Below are 14,954 nucleotides of genomic sequence, written 5' to 3'. Positions count from 1 at the left end.
AATAACTTCTGGTTCCTGCCAGCCTAACCCACTGCCCCCTAACATGCCTAACCCATCTAATTAGCAGCTTCCTCTTGCTTTATCATCAGTGGTTCTTCAGGCAGAACTGCTCCCAGAGTACCTGGCCTTTCTGCCCTTATGGCTGCCCATTGACTGTCTTGCATGAGGGCTGATGGTGCCATATGCAATAGCCTCTGGCTAGGGAACTCAAGGACTCCACTTCCATTAGCCCTGATTGGCTGCAAAGTCCCAAACACAGGTGAGTTTTAACGCCTGAAGACATGTTCTTCTCCATCAAGTGCCAGGCCAATCCATTTTCAAATTTCCTTCTGATGTTCAGTCAAAATCGAGGGAGCGCATGATCAGTTCAGGAAGAGGGTGAAAGAGGAATTTCTATGTGGATGGGCAGCTGAAGGAATTCATGATATGTCTCAGGAAAATATCTGTATATAGACTTTTATTGGCTCCTTTTTGGTACTATGGCATCAGCCTCTGATAGCCTCTGACAGCCAGATGTTGTTCTATTGGGGCCAAACCCTCTTTTGGGAAGTGAACTCATGGATCTTTGCACTTTGGACCATTATAAACAATGCATTAGTTTTAGGAGCTATCTAGATCCTGGTGCTAAACAGTTGGAGGAGAAAATATTTTAGAAGCACCACCAGAATGATAATAAAGGTAGTCCTCATTTATTATCACAGTTGGAAATACCTGCATTAAGTCCATCTTTTGGAGATGGCTTATAATTAAAATATCACAGGGTTCCTTAGCTACCATATGCAGGGTTTATTTTCTTTGAATAAAAAGCTGAGATAACAGCTATTGATCTGGATCACTAAGTGCCTTTTCAAAAAATGACATTGTAAATATATGCCTCAACATCATCAAAGCACTTCCATCATCTTATCAGGTTTTGAATTTTGTTATCCTTAAATGAAAACATATTTTGGTTTAGCACATGCAAAAAATACAGAATATGGCCACTCTGAGAACTCAAACCAGGGCAAATTGAAACATGATATAGTGGAATGTAAGAGTTAAAAGGAATCTTGGAGATCATTTATTTGAATCCTCTTTACTGCACATCTCCGGCAGATGTCCATATAGTCTCTGTGTATACACTTCCAATAAAGGAGAGTCTACCATCTTCTGAGGCATGGAATAGCTTATGTCTTAGAAAAATTGTGCAAATGAAATAATTTAAATCCACTGTTACATATTACCATTTTCTGCAACAGTTCTAAATAGTTCCACTCCATCTTCTATGTGACAGCCCTTCAGATACATGAAGTCAGCTATCATGTCTCTCTGAAGTTTTCTGGTCTCCAAGCTAAATAAATTCAAGTGCTCTTCATAATTTTTTTCCTTCCAGTCTTTAATCATTTTGGCTGCTCTCCTTCGGATACACTCCATTTCTCAATCTTCTTCTCAAAATGTGGTGCCCAGAGCTAAAAATTTTCTAGGCACTGCATAGCCAATGTAGGATTGAGGGAAACAATAACATGCACAAAAAGTAGGTGCATACAAATGTACTCTTTTAATGTATATAAGTTGTACATATCTTTCCTATTCAAAATTCTTGTAAATGATTTTTTTAAAATTGCAAATTGCCTACATTTTTCAGAAAATGGCTTTCTGTGTTAGGACATTAATAATACTCTATCAGTAATAGGTCCAAGTTTGGGTCTGCCATCGAAACTACAAATATGACATTGGAAGATACTGTAGCTTGAAGAGGTTAATTCAGGAAAAACTGTTACTGATTAATCAGCAGTTTCTTCCACAAAAATAGTTGGATCCAGTTTGCTTTCCTGGTGATAATGGTTTCATATCTCTCCTTTTGCCCATTTTATTCAATATTTTCCATGTTCCCACCCCTGTTTTCTCTTCTCCGATGATTTTGAAAAGAAAATAGCAAAAGTTCTATATGCTTTGCAGTTCAGGCAGCATAGATGATCTCTCTCTCCTTCCCCCTATTTAAAATATTAAGGAGCAGTATGTTGCAAAGATACTGTGAAGATTTGAGTAAAGATGTTACTTAATCACAAGCTGCTTAAACCTGCTGGTTAAACCTGAAGAAGATCAACTGTATGCTTTTTAATAAAGACCTAAAGGTTGTTAGGAGACTCTCCTAATTTGCTGCTGGCATTATCTATGCAGTGAAAAGGGATGTTAAAAATGGTATTAAATAGCTTGCAGCTACTGTATAATAACAGCTTCGGACTCAACCATTATTTTTGGTTATTGTAAGTTGTAGGTTTACGGCAGTCGAATACTATGCACACTTTTGTTTAATTTTGCTGGCGCAGACAGGCTTAGTAGTTTAGGAGATTTGTAATTTTATAATAGAATCTGGACATTATCTTAAGAGTTTTGATGGAATTTCCACTGCGATTGTTGATCCTTTTATTCTGATTGTTTTAGCTTATGATCAAACAAATATATTTGCATTTTGTTTTCCTCTTCTTGTCTTCCTCCAATGATGTTTTTATGTCAGGGAAGCATCCCCAAATGTGTGAAATACAGGAAAGGGGATGCTGAGCTCATCCTGCCAGTGAATCATTCTTGCCTTGGCCAAGTGGAACCTTTTCCCCGCCAAATGGAGCAGCTGGCAGAATTCCTTTTTCTAGAATCAAAATTACAGCTGTTTGGCTGTTTAGTATTGGCAACAACAAAGCATTTCTTTTTTCCTTTTCTAATCTCTTCTCAGGAAGACTTTGCCACCCACTTGTCCTTTCTCTCTCTCTCCTAATGTAGGCACACTTCATTTCATCTAATTCTGCAAACACTTGGCTAGCAATAAAGTTCGGGTTTGCTATGCGTTCGATCAAGTAGACAGTCGTAGCACCCCTTTTATACAGATCCCTGTTGTACGTAAGTGAGATTGCAGTCTATAAAGTTAATTCTTTGGTTAGTTTTTTTTTTTTTTGGCTTAGTCAGTTCATTTTTCCAGTCATGCCTTACTGCATCCTGAGATATCTTTGCAATGCTACAAGATCTAGAAGAATTTACTAGACTGATTTGTCTTCTCAAAAGAAACTCCCACAGGATGAGAAGTTGTCCATGGAGATTTATGAACAAAGTTGAGGAGGTGGCCTTCTCTGCAGTCTTGGGAGTCTATAAAGAAGCTATTCCAGTAGTAAGTAGAAGACAGAGTTACTAATACACATTTGTGTCTACATGCGCACATGCACACGTACACACACAAGCTATTGCTAAAGAAACTATATGATAGCTTTGATGTAAACATCGGGATTTCAACTTTGCCTGAGGGCATCTTCAGGCAAAGTTGGCAGTAGTTTTGAAAGCGATTTGTCATGGCCTTCTTCCTTCATCCAGGTTAATACTTGATTCAAATATTAACTAAGCCTTGCCTTGTTTAGCTTTGTAGTCCTTGACAAGTTCATCCAGATTCAGATCCCACTTTGGGATATACTTGAGATTAAACTGAAGAACTTCACTGCATTCAAGAACACATGGAAAGATTTCTTGTGAGAGGAAATACATGACCACTTTGGATCCGTTGTCTTTGTACCTTTCCTGCCTCCTGCAGTCTATTGGAATCATTAGAGTACAGTAGTCGTTGACTTATGACCACAATTGAGCCCAAAATTTCTATTGCTAAGCGAGATAGTTGTTAAGTGAATTTTTTTTTACAACTTTTTCAACTTTTCAGCTTTCAAGTGGATTTTACAACTTTTCTGGCTGCAGTAAACCATTGCAGTGGTTAAGTTAGTAACACGGTTGTTAAGTGAATTATGCTTCCTCATTGACTTTGCTTGTCAGAAGGTCTCAAAAGATGATCACATGATACCCCCCCAGGACACTGCAATAGTCATAAATGTGAGTCAGTTGCCAGGTATCAGAATTTTGATCACGTGACCCTGGGGATGCCGCAATGGTTGTAAGTGTGAAAAACAATCATTAGTTACTTTTTTCAGTGCTGTTGTAACTTCAAATGGTTACTAAATGAACTGTTGTAAGTTGAGGACTATCTGTAGTTAAAAAGATTATGTGATTTCCTGACATAGCATCTCTTTCCCCAGTAATTTTGAGTTTCAAAATTGGAAATGCAGAAACCTTATTTCTTTCTTAGGATCGAGTGGTGTTCCTTCTGTAGTTACATATATTCATCAAACCTTTTTTTCTTCTAAGTCCTAATTTAGGGGAACTTTCCCTATGTGTAGAGATCACATGCAATAAGAAAATAATTCTTTTCCCAGGATGCTATTTTGTCTTGCCTCAGGATCTGCTGGGTGTTCCTGGGAAGATAACACTTGGGATACATAAATTGGACGTAGTCTTTAAATGAATGGTGATGAGCTTACATAGAAATCAGAAAATAACAGTGCAGCATAGACCAAAATTCACTGGCCTTCAGGCACATCAGTCCTAGAAAATGACATATCTAGCACATAGATGTCCAACAACCCACACAGTTTACTCATATGTTGTTGATGGGCTGGGGCAAATTGGCAGAAGAAACTCTATTCCTCATATGGATTTTACAGTCTCTTTACAGATTTCCAGATAAATGAATGGCACCAAATGTGAATTTTCATACCAGGTGTTCTGAGTTTTGTAAGTCTCAAGAGTGAAAGACTGTACTTAATGTGCTTGAAAGCTCAGCTGCATTTCTGCCTCTTTCCCAATATAGCATAGCCTCTGGTCCACTAGAGCTTTTGCCCTTTCTTACCAAAGTCCACTTCTAGATCTGCTAGCAAAGATGGTTTAAGTAGTAGGTGCTGCCAAATGTATTTCAGTGTTTAAACCCTCGGGGAACTTTACAGAAATGATGCCAGGGGATTTGACACTGAAAGATTAATCTTTTACAATAAGTTCCAAAAACATCTCCTAGGCATGGAGCTATGAAAGACTGTTTCTGCTCTAACCTCAAGGTACTAGATTTTATTGGCCTGAATTTCTCTTTCATCATGACCACTTTAGTTGGCTTTTGGCTGCTGGCATATTTCTAACCCCTAAAGAATTTGTACAAATCTATGTGCACATTGCTAAATGTCTGTTGCCAAATAAGTTATATAGATTTCTTTAACATCTTATGTCTCCCCACCACCCTCAAGAATGAGACTCCAACTGATATTAGTCCGACAAAGGCAGCTACTGAGTTCTGGGAAAAGGATCCTGATGCAGAGCTTGGCATCCTCACTTCTACCACTATGACAGCCAACTTCAACCTTACAGACAATTACCAGGTAAAATAGACATTGTTTCCAAGGCCTTGGGGGTGCTCCTTCATTCTCAGAGTTTAAAGAAAGCAGGGAAAGGGTGAAATGTGGTTTGGATCAATATAAAAATAGGAAAGACTAGGTGCAATACTTGGTTTGTATTGAAAACTCTGTTTTGGTTTTGGAGCTTGCTAAGGCCCAACTCCAAAATGTAGTGAACAGGCCTGGAAACAGCTGAAGTTAATTTCATTGAAATTTACTTCCCAGTCATGTATTTAATAATTTAATTCATATGCTTCACTGAAAGTATAATTTGGCATCAAATTTTGAAGGTCTTTAGAGGCTGCTTTGAGGGCCACATGAAGCTCTGGGGACTCTGTTAATTCATCTGTGGTATGCCAAAATTCATGAATCTGGTAAAGACTTTAAGGCCACAAGATGTCTTCAGACCATGCATATGGTCCCACTTTCCTAGGACTTCTATCACTCCAAAATGCAGAATCCAGAATAACATGTCTAAAGAATCTCTGTTGCCAATTCTACCTTTAGATACAAAGCTGTAGTCTACTCAGATCAGGGAAGGATTTGGATTTGGACCAAGTCCCTACTTATTGTCCTCCCAAGCTACTGTCTATAACAGTATGTTGTGCAATGTCTTGTTTGTTCTGGCAGCTGTTCACAATACAATATTAGGCTAAGAGTTTAGCATTTACAAAAGGATTGTCTTCTCTAGCACCTTCCTTTTCAGAGTCCTCATACAAGGCACCATGATGGACAGAGAGCCACTCTCAAGAGCTGCCCCAACTTCTTCAATATTTTGCTTTGAATACTAATTGGAGAAAAGCATTGGGGACTGCAAGTTCTTCAGAATAGTTGCTGTCCCTGAAGAATGCCTAGAGCAAGGGTGTCAAACTCGCAACGTCATGTGACGTGCCGCAACATATCGCAACTTTTTTTCCATTGCCGGCAATGGGGTGGGCGCGGTTTTGCTCTGATGCATCTGGCCCGCGGGCCGGCAGTTTGACACCCCTGGCCTAGAGTAAAACTTACGACAGTCTGCCATACCAAAAACCTACACCCATCCTGGAACCTGATTAGTGTGGGTCTTTGGGGCACTCATTGGGACCAATAGCGGACTTTAATGGGAGAAATGGTCAAGAAGGGAGAACGGCAGTCAGTGAAGGATGGCACTAGCACAATGTATAAAGAAGGCAATTGGGATAAGAGGCTGGTGTTTCTGCGACATCCAAAATCTTTCTATTTTTACTTTATTTTGGTTGTAGGACAGAGAAGCATCTTCTTTTGAATGTAAATTGAGGATGTTTATGGCTTTGATCTTATCTAATAATGGATTGTAGTCTGAAGAAAGTTATCCATGATCAGAAGTTACCCTAAAACTGTTCTAACCAATCCTGTTACAGCCAATATATTTATGTATTTTATACGTGGTCATATTTTGACTTTTGGGTGTGTTCAGTTGTATCCACTCCTAATAAGAGGTATCATAGTCCCAGAGAAACTATGGCACATATTTTTTTTTTTGCCTAACATTACAATTGTTTTCATTAAAATCTTGGAGATGGAAGCTATTTGTTTCCAGCCACCCAAGATGTAAGCTAAGCAAAATTGTACCTGGGATTCCTACATCATGCTCTAATTAAAATTCAGTGACATCAGTATCAGGTTCTCCACCCCTCATATAGTTTCAATTCTAACCTTTTCATTAAAATTCTCAAAAGAGTGTATAATAACCCTTGTCGGATTGTTGAAAATGCTGAATGGAAGGTACTTTCAGGACTTCACTTTTGAAAGAATAACTGGACATACTCTAATCTCAATAGGGGTTGCACATAACTAGTAGCAATTTGGTGATTTAATTACTGCTGGGAAAATCCAACTGTATGCTGCAGTAATTTCCCATGGGATAATTGTAAGAAATAATGTTGACATTTCTAGGGTACAGTGTAAGTATTACTGTCTGGGACAGAAATCATTCAGCTGCCTTTTCCCTCTCAGTGTGTGGCAAAAATGAAGAAGTAAAACAGTAATTTAATTCTTATGCATTGGAAGTGTAAATCTAGTTTAGGATAGAACAGAAGTGGGAGGGTAATAATCTGGGATCTACTGGTAGATCTTTGTATGATTTTAATTTAAGACATTGAACTTCCATTTGTTTATCTACACTTCTTCAGAATTATGGAATCTACTCCTTAAGATTTACCTTCAATCTATTTAATATTTAATAAAAAAGTGGATTGGGTTTTTAAGTCTCATATTATAAGAAACTCTTTGCTAAGAGTGTGGAGAAAGTATTATAAAAGTGACTTCAAAATACCATTATGGGCTATACCTCGGCATGCCATAGAAGGTATAAGGAAAGGGGTAAATATGGACAAGGTCTCTTACGTACAGTTATTAAGATGGGATGGCCAAGACTGGCAGTTAAAATCTTTGGAAGAATTAACACATGAAAACTTAACTTATTCATGGTTCCAATATAGACAAATAGTGGATAGATGGAAGATAGATTGTAAAATGGGCTGGCTTAGAGAAGATGAAATTTTTTTAAAACAAGTAAGAGATCAAAGGCCAACCCATATTAAGAGAGTTTATGGGGTTTTAGTGGAATTAGATTCAGAACTTGAACTAGTTAAAGATTGTATGATTAAATGGGCACAGAATATTGGTGAAACGATTTCAATGGATACTTGGGAACTTATTTGGATAAGAAATGTTAAATTCACACAAGCGCAAAATTTAAGAGAGAATTTTTATAAGATGTTTTATAGATGGCACCTTGACCCAAAGAAAATGTCCATTATGTACCCTAATCTACAGCCGAAATGCTGGAGATGTGGATATTTGGATGCTACCTATTACCATATTTGGTGGACGTGTAAGCATATAAAAGCTTTTTGGATTAAGATATGGTGGAATATTCAAAGAATTTTTAAAAGGAGGGTAAAATTTACTCCGCAATTATTTTTACTAGGTATTGTTATTGACTGTGATGCTAAGGAGGTTATATTGATGTTAAATTTGATTACAGCCGCTAGGTTGTTAATAGGACAATATTGGAAGAAGGAATCTTTGCCTACTTTACAAGAATGGTTTCATAAAGTTTCGTATTTGGCAGAAATGGCAAAGATTTCGGCTTTCTTAAAGGAGCAATCTCAAGAAAATTTTTTTGCGGTATGGGAAAAATGGATAAATTTTATACAACATAATTTGGATATGGAAAAATATTATCTAGCCTTTTTATAATTTGTAATGATTGTTTTTTCTTTCTTTCTTTCTTCTTTTTCTTTTTTATATATATACATTTTTTATGTATTATTATTCATATATTTTTTTTTTATATATATATATGCTTTATTCTTCGTCTACTTTCTTCTTTCTTCTTTCTCTCTCTCTCTTCTCTTTTTATTTATTTTTTTTTCTTTTTTAGTATATATTATTCATTTTAAAGTTTATGTTATGTATATTATTATTATATATATTATTATTGTGATTTTTATTATTATTATTAATTATTTTATAATTTGCAAATGTTATTTTTAAAATATTTGTTAAATAATCCTATATTCAGTTCTGGGAAGTCGGGGGGGGGGTGGGGTGGTTGGGGAGGGGGGGGTGGATTTTTATTTGTAAAACTTTTGAAAAATTTCAATTAAAAAAAAAAAAAAAAAGATTTACCTTCAATCTCTGTTTGGGAGAGACCTTACTAGGCTTTTAAAATTGGATTAAGATTTTAGATATGATCTGGATTGTGGTTTAAATAATTTGAGGAATTATTCTAAAATATACAGTATGGCTGAAATGATGAAAATGGGAAGAGAGTAAGACTTGGATTCATTTCTGGGATACAAAGAAAATCTCAAGTTGCTTTAATTAATTAAAGCTACTTTGATTCTATGTGTATATATTCTTGTTTCAGTTGGTGGATCTTGAGGTTCTGGTAAATGAAGTAGAACAACGATAAAGGAAATGATGTAAAATAGAAAAAAAGTTCTCCAAAGTCTAAACCTTGCTGTTATCTCTTAAAAATTGAAACGGGAATAAATTACTACTTCCCTCATAACATTACTGTATGCAAATCCATAGCTTTTTCAGTTGTCCTCCAACTGTTTAATACCTAGCCCTGTCAGGAGAAGAAAATCCACTGGATTGAACCTTTGGTTCATGTTCCCCATCTGACCTAATCAGAAGCTACATATAACCATTTTCATAATTTATTAGATCCAGTCATAATGGAAACCAGACATATGAACAACCAAAAGTCTGTTGATATGTTCAGGACAGGAACATGCATATTAAAGGCTGCGGCCCACACAAAATCATTACCTAAATTCTAGAATATGCATATCTGCAGGCCCAAACAGGATTCAGTGAACAAAGTTTCTTTTCTTTTAAAGGAAAACAGAATGTAATGGTAGGGGAGAAAGAATCAACCTACAGGAAGAAGCTAATAGTATGAAAAGTAATTGTCACTGAATACATCTGCTGTACTTTATATCCCCTTTTCTAATCCCAACAGGACCTTCTTGGAGAAGAGTATTTAATCAATGAGAATACAGACTTGAACGCCAGTGTCACTTACAGAGCATTTGAGGAGAGACTTGACAATAAAGATTACGAGGACTACTATGACCAACGAGGGGCCAGTGAAGCAGAGCGGTATGATCCAGCTGAGCACATTGAAGCCACCATCATATTTCCCGAGGTAGCAACTTTACAAACATTTCTCTAAGCAATGAGTAACAATCTGAGCACTGCAGAAAATAATCTCATTTCATTCAAATAATGCATTCCTTATTTGGAATTAAGCTCAATTTTACTCAGTGGTGCTTGTTTTTGATTGTATAAATTCAAAAACATAACTGAGGTTTAACCAGCTGGAACGCAAGTATTACAATTCTAATTAAAAGATAATCTTGCAAAGGAGAGATACCATTTAAATACTTTAAACTTTAGAATAAGGGAGGAAAGGACCTATCTCACTTGTATTAAAAATACTGATTGTACAGTCTCTTGAAAATAATAGTAAAATCTGAGAACCAACTTAACACTCTTCTCATTGCCAAGGCAAAGAGAATCTTATCAATGAGGCTGGCATTCTTGGACATAAATCGCTCCTGATTTGCACTCCCTCATAAGCTCCTACTGTTGCTTCATTGCTAGGCCCTGACCCTCAGCTGCACTGATTGTTGAGGGTCAAGACCCAAAGTCTCATCTGAAATCCATGAGAAGATGGAATAGCAAAAGGTGGTAGTCCACCAACAGAGCTACAATGTCTTTATAATCTGCCTCTCATTTAACCCATTTGCATAACCATGTTGTCTTACCCCCTCCTCAGTCTGTGCATCTGATGAAGTGAGATGCGGCTTATGAGCTGAGCCCATTAAAGAAGCTGAATCCACTTTCAGTCGTGCTTCCAACTGCGCATCAGACTGCGTTTGTTAATCCCCTATATATACACCTACAACCATAGTCTCTCTTGATATTAAAAAAGTCACAGATATATTTTAATGAGTAGAATGAAGATGAGGAGGTGTGTTGGTGCCCAAGACATATTTTCAGTTGTCTCTCATGTCCAGGATGCTCCAAACATACCAAACTATTTCCCATGGAACCTACTACAGATTATTTTAAAAAGAGAATGTTATGTGTTTAAAGAGAAGAAATTCTGGCTCTGCTGCTTCTCAGAAGGTTATGTCTGTCTCCACCTAAATATTTGCCAAGAGTGCCCTATTTTTGTTTGGAACCTAGGAGCACTGAAACTTCTATGACATTAATCAAAAATATTTATGAATGTCTTGTTGCCCCTGTGCCTCACCCACTCTTTTCCCAATGGCTAATTGCCACCAGGCTGGGATGGAAAGTTGGCATTTAAACCAAGTTTGACTTGCCCTCTCTTCTGACTCAGTCCAGAATCTACTGTGCATCACATATTCCCAGGGTGCATTATTTCTCATGGCAAGGATTTCAGTTCCATCTTTTGGACTAAGAAATTGCTTTTCAGCAACATCAAGAATTTCTGTCAAGTCAAACGTAACTTTCAGCACTTAGATGGCCATGAAGAAAGAAAACATGTTTGCTGCTGCCTTCTTCTTGGATTCTGGGGGCGGGAACTTTCCAACCCAGCCAATAGCCCTGATAATTCCTATTGGTACTAATCACATCCAGCCTGGCTCAGCTTCTTAAGATCAGTCAAAATTGCCTCTGTGCTGCCACCTAGTTCAGATCAAAACATGGAAACATTATAAATTAAAACACTATAAATACTGTTTTTTAAAAATGCCATCTTCTAGGATCTTTTTGCTCAGGGCTGTTAGTGATAAAAGAAAACACAGTAAGATTTAATTCATACTGTAGGTGCTCAGGACTCAGGTGAAAGGATTTTAATTAATTTTATTCCTTTGTTTGATTTGATGCTATTTTGCTTTTGGTCTCTTGCCCTATGCTCCATGGACCAACTCATGGAAACTCAGTTCTTGAATTTGTTTCCAATATCTGGAGATATTAAGCCATTTATATGCTCCCATTTCACTCACCACGCATTAAGCCTGGAAAAGTGTGGGATAGCTCCCTTTACAGGAGAGGTCACTGGAGATCACTTTCTATCTAAGCAGCAGCTAGTCCTCAGTGCCAGTTCTCACAGTCAGTCAACTCAGAAAAATCCCACACTTCCTTCCAACAACTCACATAGTCCAGAATCAAATCCACCTTCATTTTAAGGTACAGTAACTTGTTTCTGTTTGAATAGTAGATGGCATAAGATTTGTGGCTCAGTAAATCAGATTGAAGAAACAATCATCTTGAATTTCTTCTGTTCAGTCTCCTCTATTTTAGGAGATCCTCTCCATCTCCAATGCAAATTGCAACATTATCATAACTACTAGACCTCGTGGTTATTTTTTATTTTCTTTGTGTCTGTAGCAGCAACCAAATCTGAAAGGACAGAAAGGGGAGGCAGCGGTAATTGAACCTGTGAGTAAAATACGTTTTCTGTTCTGGCTTTGCCAAGATCCATTAGTCTGTTTGGAGACTTAATTTCACCACCAAATGGTGGTTTGGGGTTTGGGGTCAATTCAGTTTTGATTCTTGGAAGGATAAATATCCAAACTTCTAGTGGTTGTCAGACAGTTGAGAGATGATACTATCAATATTCTCTGGAAATTTGAGATGGAGAATTGGATCTTGTATGAGGACAAAAATCTTGCAGACAAATACAAAACTAAACATTTACAAATATGTGAGAATGGGAAATCTGTTTCTTTATATTTATTCACAGAGTGGTTTCTGGATCTTAACTGGATGTTGTGTATGCTTTATTATTAGCTGTGATATGCTGGAGTTTCCCTCTGAAAAGTATAGATCACAATATAGTTTTCCCTTCTGAGGATTGTTAGCTTAATTATGCCCCAGAATCACTGGCATATATCATAATAATATCTCACAGGTACAGGTGATCTAATAATGCAACAATTAGCTACCTATTTTTTTATACATTCAACAAGGATGTCTACAAGCTTGTTACTTGTGCAGAACATTTAATCATAAGCATGCAAGTGGTTTATTCCTCAGGTATTAAAGAATCATTAGCATTTCCCTTATCCTTTTTACAAGTGCGTGAACTTATTTCAGTGCTTAGAGGAAACTATATTCACTATGTAATTTTGTGAATATTCACAGGCCACCGAGTCACCCATTCCCTTCAGAACCAGTTCAGGGTTATTAAATCTTTCCCCTTTCTTTTTCTTGCAGGGTATGATTTTTGAAGGGCCAGCTGGATATCGAGGACCACAGGTAAGAGACATAATAAGTGTAGTGTCATCAGTTTTCCCAGCCAATTATTTAGTTATTTACCAAAGTTATTTAGGAGGTGGTCACCTCCTTGCTGGCTCCTGGCTTTCCCCCCACCTTCTGGGCAGGGAGAGACGATTTGCAACAGCACAATCCAGGTTGGTGCTATTATATAGGATTAGGAATAGATTTTTCTTCATGCCTTTCCCCTATGTGTCCTTAGATGAGAGAAACAAAATCACAGGAATGTCTTGAGAGGGTTGATTGGCCCTTCTCTGTAGGATTTTGTCTCAGTCACAGATGTTTGAAAATATATTTAATATACAGTAAACCTGCTCTCAGGGCTTGGAGTAAGTCCCAAATACAATCAGGGTGTATGCAGGCAAAAAGATACATTTGAACTTCATATAGCATGATTACTCCCATGAACATAATCCACTGAAGTGTGCAGTTCGTGCACGATCATTGATTTGCCCAAAAATGCTCAGTACTTTTCATGGGAATGTGAGTATTTCTGTGATTCCTCCCACCCCGATATTTTAGCACGAAAGTAACAGTATTCTTCTCTCTGTTTTGTTTTGCCAGGCAGTTGCAAGAAAATATAAAAATTAGCATATTTGGAAATTAGATGCCTATTTATTGAATTGAACTGAGTTACAGCCCTCAAACTGTTGACTCCTGGAAACTTAATAAACCTTTATTTCAACAGCTCATGTTCAAGAAAAGAAATTATAAGAAGTTGGGAGTCTTTTTATCAGTCTGTCAAAGATCAACTGGTATTCTGATCATAGATCTTTTAAACACTTCTTAACTTACTTCCCCAATATTGCCTTCCTATAATCAATTTTCAACTTCTATAGAGTGAAAAGTCCAACTATCCCTCCATTTAAACTCATTATAAGAAAGTAAGCAAATAGATAAGAAGTAAAGGAGTAAAGTAAAGGAGTAAAAAAAAAACCAGCCTTGGAGGAATTAGAGTTGAGTATTTCTTTCTTCAATAAGGACCTGTTACCATTTGTTGCTTATTGGTAGATTTCTCATAAAACATGTCATATGTATTTGAAATTTTAGTCGAGGAGTACAGAGTTTTGCAAAAAAAAGTATAATCCAAGTACATCTGCAGAAGCAGACTAATGATTGATGTTAGTATTTAGGTGCTTTATGCGGTCTTTTTCCTGTTACTCATAGGGAGGAAAAGGGAACTATACATAATTTTGAAACTTCATTGCCTGCAGCCTGATTTTTGGAACAGTCAGGCATGATATTGTTGCTATTAGATACATTTGATACAAAGCTGGACTTGGATATTACTGTGTCATGATGTTTCTATTTTAAAAGAGGAATTGTGTGTGAGCTTTTCTTCATTTATCTTAATTTTGTGCTGCATCATTTCCCAGGGAGAGACGGGTCCCATGGGATCACCAGGGCCACCAGGATTTCCAGGAGACCCTGGTGAGCAGGTAAGGAAATCATGATATGATTCAAAAGAATGATACTCTCTTCAATTTTCCCCCTGGGGTTTTTTCATCCTCTCTGAAAATGGTGGGTGTGGGGAATAAGGAATTGTCGGCATGTGCCCTTTCAATGTATCTCTTTGACAAGCCCCAGCTTGATGTTGCTTCCTTTTAGCCCAATGTTTCTCAAGAATGATTGTCAGAGGTATCTTACTTACTTTTGCACAGGGACCACCAGGACACCCAGGTCTTCCAGGAGCTGACGGGCTACGTGGACCTCCTGGAACAATGCTCATGTTGCCAGTAAGTGATGCAGGGAAATGGGCCAGTTTGAGAAGGGTCATCCAGTCCCTTTGAAAAGCAAAAGATTCTAGAGGGATGTTGTTTTCAGCGTTAGTTAGTATTTGATGTAAAATGAGAATCCTTTTTTTAGTTTCCAGGGGCATTACTTTGAGTATAATCCAGGTGCAAAACTGTGTTGACATTGATTATAAAATAAGATCCCAGA

General features: G+C 37.3%; 1 protein-coding gene across 11 annotated transcripts in view; it reads left to right on the top strand.

Annotated features, from left to right (window-relative positions):
- LOC120312191 (collagen alpha-1(XI) chain-like) overlaps nucleotides 1–14,954 on the top strand; it is a 129,064-nt gene that overhangs the window by 39,218 nt on the left and 74,892 nt on the right. For 8 of the 11 annotated variants that reach the window (XR_005557813.1, XR_005557814.1, XM_039352559.1 and 5 more), the window contains 6 exons: nucleotides 5,082–5,213; nucleotides 9,724–9,909; nucleotides 12,126–12,176; nucleotides 12,954–12,995; nucleotides 14,390–14,452; nucleotides 14,675–14,749. Coding sequence is in view for 9 of the 11 variants with exons in the window: in XM_039352559.1 (XP_039208493.1) it covers nucleotides 5,082–5,213; nucleotides 9,724–9,909; nucleotides 12,126–12,176; nucleotides 12,954–12,995; nucleotides 14,390–14,452; nucleotides 14,675–14,749 (549 nt within the window). In the remaining 2 variants the exon portion in view is untranslated. Of the gene's footprint in view, nucleotides 1–7; nucleotides 260–3,898; nucleotides 4,582–5,081; nucleotides 5,214–9,723; nucleotides 9,910–12,125; nucleotides 12,177–12,953; nucleotides 12,996–14,389; nucleotides 14,453–14,674; nucleotides 14,750–14,954 lie in introns of those variants that run through there. The other 3 variants (XM_039352563.1, XM_039352564.1, XM_039352558.1) reach the window with 3 other exon arrangements.

The sequence above is a fragment of the Crotalus tigris genome, unplaced genomic scaffold (genome assembly GCF_016545835.1).
Source record: "Crotalus tigris isolate CLP2741 ecotype Arizona unplaced genomic scaffold, ASM1654583v1 scf7180000018445.1570621, whole genome shotgun sequence".
NCBI lineage: Eukaryota > Metazoa > Chordata > Lepidosauria > Squamata > Viperidae > Crotalus > Crotalus tigris.
Note: the sequence above shows the minus strand (reverse complement) of the source record. Positions and strands in the feature narration are given on the sequence as shown.